Below are 13,530 nucleotides of genomic sequence, written 5' to 3'. Positions count from 1 at the left end.
TTGCCGGCTTGTGGCTAGCAGCAGCTCTTTACCTTTTGTATTTGATACCTGACCTGCACAATTAGCACCTTATTATAGGCTGGCCTCTCTTCTAATTGCCACATGTCTCAATTGAGCACTTTATTTTATTGTCTTGTTCATGCAGTAGTTGGAGGTCCTAGGCTCCCCCACTATAATAAATTCTAAACTACTTTTAGGCAGGTGCTGTGTTTTGAGTTTATCTCTTTATGCCCATAAGAACACTAGGGACTCACAGGCATGCAAACACACTGTCTGGAGTTTCTAGATATCTGAGTATGGCATACGGTTGGAATCTGGGTCTCCATGCATGCTACTCAACCCTAGTATCAGATCTATCAGCCATCTTTGCCATTGAGGGCTCTCTCCTTAGCTACTTGGAGTTAAGCTCTTATTCTGCTCATATATAACCTTTTGCCTTGTTTAAAATATTGGGCTGCAACAGACACAGCAACGTCCCGTCAGCACCACATTCCATGTTCCTCTAGAAAAATGATTCAAGGAATATGAGTTTATGCTTGAACAGACTTCTTGCTTTTGGAATTAAGATTAACTATATAGTTCATAGGACCGTTACCAATGCCATAACAAAATTGGGACTTCCTTCACCAAATAATCTGGTGAATGTAATAAAACCTGGGGGGAGGCTGTGTAAGGTGATGGTTAGGGGTATGGGCAGGAGAGCTAGACTGCCTGGTCTCAAGTCCTGGTTCTGCCATTTACCAATGATGTAACCTGTGACCCTGGTTAAGGCATTTAACCTCTCTGTACCTCACTTCCCAATCTGTAAAATAGGGATAAAAATACTTGCATCATAGGGCTGTTGCAAGGATTGAATCAGTTATTTTTAATTTTTATTTTTTTTTGAGATGGAGTTTCGCTCTTGTTGCCCAGGCTGGAGTGCAATGGCATGATCTCAGCTCACTGAAACCTCTGCCTCCTGGGTTCAAGCGATTCTCCTGCCTCAGCCTCCCAGTAGCTGGGATTACAGGCATGCGCCACCATGCCCGGCTGATTTTGTATTTTTAGTAAAGATGGGGTTTCTCCATGTTGGTCAGGCTGGTCTCAAACTCCCAACCTCAGGTGATCCACTCGCCTCAGCCTCCCAAAGTGCTGGGATTACAGGTGTCAGCCACCACACCTAGCCTGGTTAATCTTTATAAAGTGCTTAGAACAATGCTTGGCATACAATAAGCACTATGTAAATTAGTGTTGAAAATTAAGAGTATAAGGTTTTAGAATACACAAACCTACAGAATAGTATGCCCCAATTCATTTATTCATTCAATAAATGAATCTAATAGTGATGGAGAAACAAGATGGTTTAATACTGTGCCATCCTTGACTTCTTGATTTTTTTGGTTATCATATGTTCTTTGAATTACTTCAATACACTAAAAAAGAACTCAGAATTTATGGATTTTAAAGATGTCCAATGCACTATTACAGCAAAGGTGATAAAAATGTTCTGGCAGCATTTAAGCAGAATGATTAGTGAAGACTGTCATTGTTTTAGTAGACAATTTAAAAAGGAACATTCTACTGTTTACATCTCTCTTACCTACTTAGCCTAATATATAAGACATCATTCATAACATTATTTAGCAAATACTGCAGACCCTTGTCCAGTATGGAATTCCTGTCAATTGTGGGGGGGGGGGGGGACAGTTCAAATACACGTTCTGTATTTTAAGACATTGGAAAATCTTTATATAAAGATAACTCCATGGTATCTGAACTCAGGCTTTTCTTCCTGTGTCTTTCTGATCTGTCCATTTGCTGTCACCTCTTAAATCCTCAGTCTCCTCAGATATCCTAGCTTCTAAAATCCCACTTCCAGGGTCTCTCCTTTCTGAGCAATCTCTAGCACATCTAGAAAATATCATTTATAACATCAGCAATATCATGTTATCTTATCACAACAGAGCTCCTCACACAAAACCCAGCCGTCCAACCACACACAAACACATCTATGTGCCACAACAGGTGGGGCACCTGTGCCTTCATTAGCAAGGAAATCCTTCCGGCTTCACCTCTTTCAGTTTCCCTGGAAGGCAAAGTCCAACCCTGCAAGCTGTCTTCCTTTTAGGTGCCCCTGTAGAGAATTATGTAGAGACATAAGAAACATCTAATGTCCAGTCTACGAAGAACTGATCATCAATTTTGGAGCTCAACAGTTTAATGCTTAAGAATGTGAGCAAGCACTTCCTCTCTATAACCTTATCAGACGACCTCCCAATCCCACTGTGCCCACTGATGCGACCATCATAGCTCTAACCACCATGATCTGTGGTTATGTTGGCCCCGGAGCCTTCATCTGCCCAGGGAACTTCTCTGGGCATAGTGTGTTTTACTTGTCTTGTGTTCTAAAGGTAGCACAAAGCCTATCTATAGTAGGCTCCCAATAGTTATCTGAAACTGTATTTGAAGCCATTATCTGATAAATACCATTTTTTTTTTTGGCTGATCAAGCTGCTTAGGGTTACTTTCACTTTTGAGAACAGGGAGAGTCCTCAAAAATGGAACATGAGGAAAGTCATCAGACTTGCTTTAACCTGCCCTCCTTGCTTCAACTAATTTGGGTTAACTTTCTCCCATTTATCCACCCAGCTCCTTTAAAACTTGCACCATACTTTGTCAGCCCCGCCTTAATGAGTTCCTTTGGTGACCCCAGCTTCACCTTGCAGATATCCTCTCCGGGTATCCAATGCCCATACTCCCACTCGGCCATCGCAAGGGGTTGGGGTTGGCTTTTTTTCGGGCAACTGCTCACAGCTCCCAGTAATCACTTCCATCAAGCCGGGGTTTCCAGTTCCCGCTAGGAAGCGTGGGGAACGTCCGGGCACTGCGCACCCCGCCAGCGCCGGTTACCAAGCGCCTCCTCCCCCCTGTCTGTGGGACAACGCTCTGGTAAGCACCCGAGGCAAGAGGTCCCAGCAAGGTACTGGGACAGCGTTCGGTCACAGAGAGTGAGCGAGCCAGCGAGAGATATTCCTGGGTGGAGGGGTGGGGACGCCTTAGGATTAGTGTCCCCCATTCCCGGACCCTTCCCACCAAGAACTACCTACGGAGGGCTGCATCGCCTCTCCAGCCATCCTAGGGACTAGAGAAATGGAGGAGAGAAGAGCGGGGAAACAGCACCCCCGGGCCAATCACGACGTCCGCCCCTCCTTAGTCGGGGTCACACACACACACACACACACGAGCTCCTAAGTCAACTCCAGCTCTGAGCAACTACGCCGCACGCCTCTCCCACTGGGAGTCCCCCGGCCCGTGGGGCTCGCCTCACCTCAGCTTCTTCACCCCTACCCCAGTTTCCCTTCCCAACTGACCGTGAAGCCGGAGGCAGTTCCCCAGTCCCAGACCCCGGTGGGGCTCCCGCCGCCGCCGCCGCTGCCTTCCCCTGCAGTCCCCAACCCGGGACCCGGCCTCGGGCTTCGGCGATGGCTCCTCGGAACGAGGCGCCGCGGCTCTCTGGACTCGGCCAGACACCGGGCGGCGCGCAGGAGAAGCCCATCGAGCTCTCCCGGCAGTGGCGGCGGCCGCGGCTGCAAGAGCGGCCGCCGCGCAGGTTGATGACGCGCTGACGCGGGCGTGGGAGGTGGGGGCGCGGTCCAGAGGAAGCGAGGCGCGCAGATGACGTGCGGCTCGCGGGGCAGCTCGGCAGCATGGCGTCCGTGGCGCTGAGCGAGGCAGAGAAGGTGTACATCGTGCACGGCGTCCAGGTAGCGACAGCAGCGGCGTTGGGTCGGCCGCCGGGTTCAGCCTGGCCCTGCGGGTCGCGGCCTGCTCTGGGTTTGCCAGGGAGGAGGCAGCCGAGCTGCGGCGACTGTCCGTTTACCTTGTGATTAAACGGCTCTGCTGCCGGCGTTTGCAATTCAGAGCTGGCAACGCGGATGTTTTTAGGACTGTTAGCGCATTTGCAGTTTTGCGGGTCTATAAGATTCCGAACCCGGGCAGGAAGCGTTGGGCAGTCTCGGAGGCCTTTTCTTAGTGAGAGAGCATAGGCCCCAGGGCCATCCATTCGGCGTTCGCGCACATAACTGGTCCGAGCCTCAGTTTTCTCTTCGAGGAAATGGGAGTTTGGAGGTGGGCTTCTGGCCTGCTTTTCCTCACCTCGTGGTTAGGAGGCGCATGCGAGGTGAACGCACTTTGAAAATACAAATTGCCGTACAAATAAAGGGGGAAGGGTTTTTAAAAAGCGGCTAGGACGCCTGTAATCCCAGCACTTTGGGAGGCCGAGGCGGGCGAATCACGAGGTCAAGAGACCGTCCTGGCCAACATGGTGAAACCCCGTCTCTGCTAAAAATACAAAAAAATTTAGCTGGGCGTGGTGGCGCACGCCTGTAGTCCCAGCTACTCGGGAGGCTGAGGCAGGAGAATCGCTTGAACCCAGGAGGCGGAGGTTGCAGTGAGCCGAGATCGCGCCACTGCACTACAGCCTGGGCGACAGAGTGAGACTCCGTCTCAAAAAAAAAAAAAAAAAAGCGACTAGGCAGCCGATAGCCTAAGTGCTGTTTCCATTTTGCCAATGGAGAACTAAGATCCCTAGGCAGCTATAACCTAATGTCCTCTGTGTGCTATATTAAACCCCTGGTTTTGACCACTCCAGAACGAGGGTTGAAAAATGTTGGACCTGTTAACGAGCTACCCTGTATCCTCCTCTGGCTGTGTCTCCACTTGTTAACCCACGGTGTGGTCCTCCTATCAGAGTTCTTCATCCCATCCTCGGCGGAGTTCTGGCGACAGCTCCTACCTCTTTTCCTCATGCCTTTCCTCTGTCAGTACTAACTGCAAAGTCAGTGGTCCCGTGATGTAGCCATCAGATTGAAGCGGCCAGCTATCATTAAAGTCCCACAACATGAGTTAAGGACATGTCCATTTAAAAATCGTGACCTGCCGTTATCTTCTGGGCCCTTTATATATGAAGAATGCCAATATTTAGCATATTAAGCCTGGATAATAAAGTCAGAACTCACAGTTGCATATTTTAGTTATAATTCAGGCTTAGCAATAGTGGGACATATGTGTGTATTACAGAGTAACATGTATGTTATTTGTGTGTGAGGGGGCATAAAAATGCCCAAAAGCAATTAGATATGTCTTTCCCTGCTATATTTTTGTATACACTTTGTTCAGGTGATTTTTATCCTCAAAGTATTTTTTTTAGGGACACATTACGGATAACCGTTTTCCTCTAAATTTAAAAACCTTTGGTTTTCTTTGTTACCGCAGCTTACCATGATATACTGATTCTGTCATGTGTCCTATTTTCTCTCACATTTCATCTCTGAAAGTGGCACCGAGGCATGGATATATCTGTAACCTCAAGGTTAGAGCTTTCTCCCCGGCACCCTTAATTCCCATGGCAGTTTATTAGCTATCCAGCAGCAGAGTCCCACCATAGTCATAAATCCTTTATTACTTTATAATGAGTTAGGAAATCATTTATATTTATAACACACCTGTTATCTGCTGGGTGCTGTGGGGGAAGAAAACACTGTAAGCCTCACTTCTGGTCCTTGAGATGCTTAGGATCTAATTTGGGCAAAGTTAGTTAATTTTATTTACCAACATATATCTAGCTCCTGGCATGTTATGTGGGAAACAGTAGGGACGCTAAACCATGGTTGTGAAATAAATGAAAGATAGGAGGGAGACAAACAGAGAGTAAAAGTGAATAAAATAAAGACAAAGGTAATGTAAGATCTATGCCAAGGAAGTGGTATAGTTAGTGGAGGTTGAAGTTAAAGTATACCAGGGGCTGGGAATGGTGGCTCACGCCTGTAATCCCAGCACTTTGGAAGGCTGAGATGGGAGGATTGCTTGAGCCTAGGAGTTTGAGACTAGCTTGGGCAACACAGTGAGAGCCCATCTCTAAAGAAATAATTTTTTTTTAATAAATAAAAAGAATTCCAGGGACTTGTAATGCTCTGAAGGCTTCCCTAAGGAGGTGGAATTGCTCCCCTAAATCCATGTCAAGGATTCCTCCTCTGTATCTTCAGGACTCAGTATTCATTTATTCAACACAGAACTGAGCTAGACTCAGGGGCTAGGAAGGGACCTGTCCTTATATAGCTCTCATGCTAGAAGGAAGATGCAGAAATTATAAATCTACTTGAGTGTTTATATATAAAATTGTACTGAGTGCTATGAAGGAAAAAACAGGGACACGATCTAGACTGGGAGGTCAGAGGAGGCTTCCCTAAGGAAATAGCATTTGAACTGAGTTCTCAGCATGACTGAGAATTAAGTAGGCACCAGTGTTCCCGAAGGAAGGGGTGGTGAGTCTGTAAATCCTCAGGTGGAGGACATATGGAGCCCAAGGGGTGGGCTGGGGGAAATGGTGGAAGATCAGCTTGCAGAGGTGGCCAGAAGCACGATCCTAGAGGTCTTAGAGGCTCAGTCATTCCCTCATCATGGATCTTGGAAGGCAGTAGCCTGTTGACTTGTCTGTATGGGGGACCCTTAAGGCATAGCCAGTGTCTAGCACTTGGTAGGTTGTTAGTAGCATTGAATGAGTGATGTAAGCTTTAAAGGGGGAATGAGTTGGACGGTGTTTTTATTTTTTAAATTAAACCTCCCTTTCACCAGTACCATGGACATATTTGGGCACAGTTGTTGGTAAATGCTCAGCTCTGTGTATCACAGAGCCATGCAGAGTAATGGGCTTCAAATCAACGTCTTCCTAAGGGCTTATTAATGTTGGCCGAAAATATGCCGTATTTATAGAGGAGCAAAACACAATTTACACCATCCAAATAAAGGTCAGGATGCAGGTGAATGAGCCTACCGTGGAATCTCAACTGATTCAGTTCTGAAATCTCCTAAACTTTTGTTGCATTGGTTATAGTGTGCCGGCAGTGCATCTTAAGCAGTGCCTGCCTGGACTCCTGTTGCTTGTATAGTCCTAGTCATTTTGTGTTTTACTTTTCACTTTTGGTCCAGTAAGGTCCATTTCAGCTTCTGATGTGACTTTCCCTTCAGCCTTTGGTTCTTTTACTATTTCAGGGAATATTTCATCTTGTTTTGGTGATAGAAGCAGTTGAAATTAACCTCACGATGTGTTGAGGATTCAGTTGCTAGTAATGGTAACCAACACATTGGCTCAAGCAAAATAGTATGGATTACAAGGCTGCAAGTGTTTCTCCAGGAATCCTAATCTCTGCTGTTTTTTATTTCCCCCCTTCTTTGCTTTGTTTTTGTCTCCCTGCAGATTGGTTTTCTGTTTCTTGGGCCAGTGGTAGAAAAAATGTGGTTCCTTCCCAGTTCCTCTGTAAAAGAGACCATTCCTTCTCGTTCAGTTCTGAACTCATGTTTCCAAGAGAAAGAAACTCTAGTTCTTTTAGGGGGTTGAGGGAAAGGATGGACAGAATAATTAGGCTGAAACATGGCCACTAGAGGATGTGTCACACTTGGGAGAAGTCAGTTTGTGAGAAGGGAGGGTGGATCATTTTAGTTTTTGGCAGAAAATGGAACCCACTTCAGGTAGTTCAGGAGACTTTTATGATGGGACTCTAGAGCAGTATGGGTGGGTTTCAGGGAACCAATAAGAGATGTTGAGGAGCCCCAAGACAACTGCTGGGAGTGGCTACTGCCCCTATTCCAAAGGGGCCAGGGGAGGAAACAGTATTACCACATTTCAGTGATAGCTGGAACTGTGGAGGAAGGGCTGCCCAACATAAGTCATAGTCTTGGATAGATGCAGGCACTATGAGAAATGTGGCCCCTAGATTGGGGGTGAGGGGCACCCTCTGATCTGGTATCTTCCATTGGACAGACCCAACCAGAAGCCAGCAAAGGGAGTCTAGGTGATACAATTTGAGTCAACCTGGCAAACAGATCCCCTCTCCCAGGGGAGAACAGAGAATCAAAAAGGTGGATTAAATCGGTATTTTGATAAATAATTTGATTGGTTTCTGTTAGGTTATCTTTCAGTCTTTGAAGGCTATATCCCATTCTTATTAGGTACATATTATAATTTTCATTTCATTGAATATTTACAACAGTTCTGAAGGTAAATATTATCTCTACAGATGAGGAACTGAGCTCGGGCAGGTTGAGTCACTTGTCCAAGGTGACACAGTAATTGAGTGGTGGCACTGGGATTTAAATCCAGATCTGTCTGATTGCAAAGCCCATACTTGACTCTGAGGCCACCTTCCTGCTGCAGTGAAAGTCATTTCTTCCATTTCCTCAGTAGGGATCCAGAGATCAAGGCAGGAGAGAATCTTTGCTTCCTCTACCTCCTTTTCTTTCCCCTTTTTTCTAAAAGCTTGTGGGGAAACCAGAAGGGAAAGTTCGTTCTAATTGACACCTCCCACTCCCCAATTTTTCTAGAGCTTAAATAGTATATGGCATATACTGCTGTATAGTTTTGGTTGCATTTTTCCCACATTAAGTTCCTTTAGAACCCTATATTGCATTTCTTTGTATAGCTTTTGTCTTACTAGTATCGTAAACGATTTACTCTGCCCATACTATGCAGAACTTGGAGCAGACTTCAGAATTTTTAGAATCTAGGATTTATCCTCTTTTCTGGCTTACTTGGCTAGATATGTGTTTTCTTCATCCGTGAGAAGCCATTGCTAACGTCCCTCTTAGCCCAGGGATTCTGAAGCCTTGAAGTGCATTTTACTCACCTACAAAATACGGATTCTGAGGCTTTACCCCAAAATTCTGAATCAGACTCTCTGGGGCTGGGGCCTGAGAATGGACATTATCATAAAGTGTTGGGAAATTTGGTGGGCAGCCACCAGACATTGGCCCATGGGTAAGCCACTGACCAGAGATATAGGAATTCCTGCTGTCACCTGCTGAAGTCGTACGGTTTCCTGCCTCTTTTTGAATGAGGCTTTGGAGTCAGACTGAGCAGGCACCTTCACCATTTACAATAAGTGATTTTACCTGCATAACTGAGCCTGCTTCCCCTTGTGTAAAATGGGGACTTATGCACCTGGAGGTAGAATGGGGTTATGAGGAATGATAAGAGATGTCAAGCACTTGGGCTGTGGTTAACACAGAAAAAATGCTGGCTCCCTTTCAAGTTTGTTTTTCCATCAGAAGTGTGACTTTGTCCTAAACCATCCACACTAGATCCCCAGCCTTCATAGTGACCTCATTAAAGATTCAGCCTGTGGCTCTTGAGAATTAAACCTCTTTTGATTTGAAGGAATCGGGATTTTTCAGTTATCTCAAGAAAAGGGATAGGCCAGGTGCAGTGGCTCACACCTGTAATCCCAGCCCTTTGGGAGGCTGAGGTGGGAGGATCACCTGAGGCCAGGAGTTGGCAGCCAGTCTGGGCAACGTAGCAACACCCTATCTCTAAAAAAAATTAGGTATGTGGTGGTGTGTGCCTGTAGGCCTAGCTGCTTGGGAGGCTGAAGCCAGAGGATCACTTGAGCCCAGGAGTTGGAGATGTCACTCCAGTCTGGGTGACAGAGAGAGACTGTCTCTTAAAGAAAAAAGAGAAGGGGGATCTGTGGCAAGAGTTGGAAAGTCCCCAGACAGCTCTGAGGTACCGCCTCTCATGGGCTCCGTGGATTATCTCATGGCCTGTGTGGCTGTCTGTCTTTATCTCTAGTGACACCTCTGCTTTTCTCTGCCAAGATTTATCCCTTCTCTGCAGCCACTTGCTGTCCAGCTTCCCTTCTTTGTAGAATCTGCCTCTGCCCAATACCTTTACTTTTGTGTGGCCTCTCTGGGCTCCTCCATATCATGACCTGTCAGCTCCTCTTTAACTCCTTTCTTCTCTCAAGTGTTTCTCAGATCAGAGATCAGATTCCAATGAGAGAATCAGTTTGGTCTGGTAGTATTTCATGCCAAAAAGAGTTGGTCACCCTTTGGATTATATGCCTTTGGTTCAGGCACCTACCCCTGGTCCTGGCTGTTGGGGATGGATGGTCACTGTTATGTGGCCTTTACAGGGCTTTAGGCACAATAAAGCTTTCCCACTTTCAGCTTACTGAGTGCTATGGCCATGACCTGGACATTAAACTAGCCCTCATAGGTTCAGACCTGGCCATGGCAATTGACGAACCCTACCACAGGGCTCTTGGAACCCTGTGAAAGCCATTTTATTGTATGTTCTTGGCTGTTGAAGGGAGTTGTAGCCCAGCTGATGGCTTCCATTTCTTTTCTGTGGATCTTGCTTTCATCATAAACATTGTTTAGGGGCATAGCATGGAAGAGGGAGATCAGGGCCTCAGCCTGGTTTTCAGCCATGAGATTGAGCAGTCAGTATTCGGTTGCTCAATCTGGCCATGACAGAATTGGAGCCAGCCCTCAGGACTCTTGATTTTTAGCTCTCTGCCCTTTCTGTTTACAGACCCGTGGCACAGAAAGCCTTATGCCCAGTCACTGCAGGATGCAGAGTTATGGAGCCATATCCTTTTAGAGGAATGCCTGGCTACTCAACAGGGTTGGAAAGTCAAACAAGGATCAACACCTAGTTTTGCCTGCTGTGTCGTGGGCCCGAGCCTGCAAAGCTGGACCAAATGTGGTCCCTTTCCTAAGGCGGGGGTCACCTTCTAGTAGGGGAAGGAATTTAGTCTCACTTCTCCTCTAGGAATCTGGAGTATTAGACAAATCAAAGCAATGTAATGAGGGGTTAACATAACCTCAGAGGACCACTTTGAGTCTAAAATCCTTCCAGGTGTGTCAGATTGGTAGCGCTAACTTGTCAGTTTCTATTAAGAAGTAATAGGACTGGGCGTCCTGGGTGTGAGGGAAAGTAGGTCTGGGCTTAAATGTCCTTCCACTCTGTCACAAACAGGAGACTGAAACTTAGGTGCCTCCATTCTTATCTGTAACCTCTCTCAGGGTTGTTTTTGAGGATGCAGTGAGTTAATGCATGCCCCCAGAAGCAGGGGAAGGGAACTGCTTTGGGGGGACTCCTATGTGTTACACTGAAGGACTCCTTTAAATGCTTTATGATGTTTCTGTTCTCTTGTAACTCTGTAAGGTCGGGGTTATCCCTGCTTTCTAAATGAAGAAACAGGCTTAGAGCTATTGAGGTCAAGGTCACAAAACTGGCATGTGACAGCAGAGATTTAAGTATAAATTGGAAGGTGGCTGTTTCCACCACACCACACCCTACTGGTAAGGTTGTTGTGATCACATGGGTAACAGCTGTGAAAGTCACCAAGAGCTTTCCTGGCATCCAGAAGCCCTTGATCTAGAGGCACATCAGTCTCTTCTGCTGAGAAGGAGGGGACACCACTCCATGCTGTTGACATCTCTTGAGTTTTAAAATGGAGCTTTTACTTCAGGGTAACTCCTATTTAAGTGTTCACACATGGATTAATTCCTTTGCTCGTGACTGCTGCAGATAAATAAAAACTGTGGTAGGGCACCAGGCTCTGAGCTAGGCCAGGCAGGTTTGGACAATTTCCTAAGCCTTTTATAAGGAAAACTGGGTTAAAAAAAAAAAGTTGCCCTGGGTACAGTGATTCATGGACTGGTTAGGTTGGTTTTTTTGGCTTGTTTTCCTCCTCTCCTTTTTTTCTACGGAAAAAAATTATGCATGCTTGGAAAGGAAAATTTGTAGCTTTTCATTTATCTTTTACTTATTACCTGAGCCTTCCCCCAGGAGGCAGAGAGTGAATTAAAGGCTGGAAAGGCAGTGTCTGATGAGGCTCAGTTTTCTGACAGCCCACCAACCCCTTCCTGGACCAAGTACATTTTCACTACAAAGAGGTGTGACTAATCTTTCAGAGCAAGTGATATTTTAGAAGCGTAGTTGGACCAGATGTGGTGGCGCATGCCGGTAATCCCAGCACTTTGGGAGGCTAACGCAGGAGGGTCACTTGAGGCCAGGAGTTTGAAACCAACTTAGGCAACATAGCAAGACCTCATCTCTACAAAAAAGTAAAAAATAAAAAAAAATAAAAATTAGCTGGGCATGGTGACATGTGCCTGTAGTCCTAGCTACTCAGGAGGCTGAGGTAGAAGGATTGCTTGAGCCTAGGAGTTCGAGGCTGCAGTGATCACCACTGCACTACAGCCTGGGTGACAGAGTGAGATCCTGTCTCAAAAAAAAAGAAAAAAAAAGGAAGAAGCAGCAGTAGTAAACCCTGTGACCTTGTGGCCAGCCAGTTCATCCTGTGAAGGAGGTCTGTGCTGAGTCCTTTTGTAAAGTGAAGACATCCTTTAGAATGCGGGACTGTGTAGCATAGCGGTTAAGAGCTCTGACTTGAGGCTTAAGTGCTACTTACTGGCTGTGTGAACTTGGGCCATTCATTTGACATCTTTTAACCTCAGTTTTCTCATTTGTAAAATGGAATGAATAACACTATCTTATAGGATTATTGAAAAGATTAAATGCATTAATTGCAGTATTCCTTGCACATTATCTTGTATATAGTAAATGCACAGTAAATAGCAGCTGCTATTATTTATTGCAAATAATTACAGCCATTTTAATTTATAGATCTGTAGAATTAGAGAATCACTTTGAGACTAATTTAATCTCCATCTTTTACAAATGAGGAAACTAATCCAGAGAGGGAAGGGGCTTGTCCTAAGTCAAGTGGCTAGTTAGTGCCAGGAGCTGGCCTGGAACCATGAGTCATGTTCCTAATGATTGTTCATACTTATACCATATTTACACCCCACAAAGAACTTCTTGTCAATAACCTTTCTGGGCTGAGTTTTCACTTTCCTAGCTGGGGAGTGGGGCACATGGAGGTGGAGAGGGGTGGAGTGTTAGAGATTGAGCTAGAAAGCCTTCAGGTTCTATGGGTGAGGTTGGGAAGAGACACAGTTACATAGTTACGGGTCCTCCGGTGAAGAGGGATCACCTTCTGGAGTTCTATCCTAAAGGCTTATTCTCTTAGACTTGAAATTCTGTTGCTTTTTGAATCCATCTCCAGACTCAAGATAGGGATATTGTGTCTGGAATTGGTGGGTTCTTGGTCTCACTGACTTCAAGAATGAAGCCGCGGACCCTCACGGTGAGTGTTACAGTTCTTAAAGGCAGCGGTCCGGAGTTGTTCCTTCTGATGTTCAGATGTGTTCGGAGTTTCTTCCTTCTGGTGGGTTCGTGGTCTCCCTGGCTCAGGAGTGAAGCTGCAGACCTTCATGGTGAGTGTTATAGCTCTTAAGGCGGCGCATCTGGAGTTGTTCATTCCTCCCGGTGGGTTCATGCTCTTGTGGGCTTGAGGAGTGAAGCTGCAGACCTTCGCGGTGAGTGTTACAGCTCATAAAGACAGTGTGGACCCAAAGAGTGAGCAGTAGCAAGATTTATTGCAAAGAGCAAAAGAACAAAGCTTCCACAGTGTGGAAGGGGACCCAAGTGGGTTGCCACTGCTGGCTTGGGCAGCCTGCTTTTATTCTCTTATTTGGCCCCACCCACATCCTGCTGATTGGTCCATTTTACACAGAGCCCGAGTGGTCTGTTTTGACAGGGTGCTGATTGGTGCATTTACAATCCCTGAGCTAAACACAAAGGTTCTCCACGTCCCTACTAGATTAGCTAGATACAGAGTGTAGACACAGAGGTTCTCCAAGTCT

The 13,530-nt window shown here is 46.1% G+C and overlaps 2 protein-coding genes across 3 annotated transcripts in view; one reads left to right on the top strand and one right to left on the bottom strand.

Moving 5' to 3' along the window:
- The window catches only part of ZDHHC3 (zinc finger DHHC-type palmitoyltransferase 3), a 60,652-nt gene extending 57,321 nt beyond the window's left edge, over positions 1–3,331 (bottom strand). Inside the window, exons 1-2 of one of the 2 annotated variants that reach the window (XM_054550909.2) lie at positions 2,699–3,331; positions 2,014–2,113 (exon numbers count right to left, since the gene is read on the bottom strand). The gene's annotated coding sequence lies outside the window, so the exon portion shown is untranslated. The remainder of the gene's footprint in view (positions 1–2,013; positions 2,114–2,698) is intronic. The other variant, XM_054550923.2, reaches the window with a different exon arrangement.
- A 290-nt stretch (positions 3,332–3,621) lies between these two features.
- EXOSC7 (exosome component 7) overlaps positions 3,622–13,530 on the top strand; it is a 35,371-nt gene continuing 25,462 nt past the window's right edge. Inside the window, exon 1 of the mRNA XM_002813868.6 lies at positions 3,622–3,743. Coding sequence (XP_002813914.4) covers positions 3,687–3,743 — 57 coding nt within the window. The 5' untranslated portion in view covers positions 3,622–3,686. The remainder of the gene's footprint in view (positions 3,744–13,530) is intronic.

Source organism: Pongo abelii, chromosome 2 (assembly GCF_028885655.2).
Source record: "Pongo abelii isolate AG06213 chromosome 2, NHGRI_mPonAbe1-v2.0_pri, whole genome shotgun sequence".
In the NCBI taxonomy this organism is placed as follows: Eukaryota; Metazoa; Chordata; class Mammalia; order Primates; family Hominidae; genus Pongo; species Pongo abelii.
This window is presented reverse-complemented; position numbering and strand designations above follow the sequence as displayed.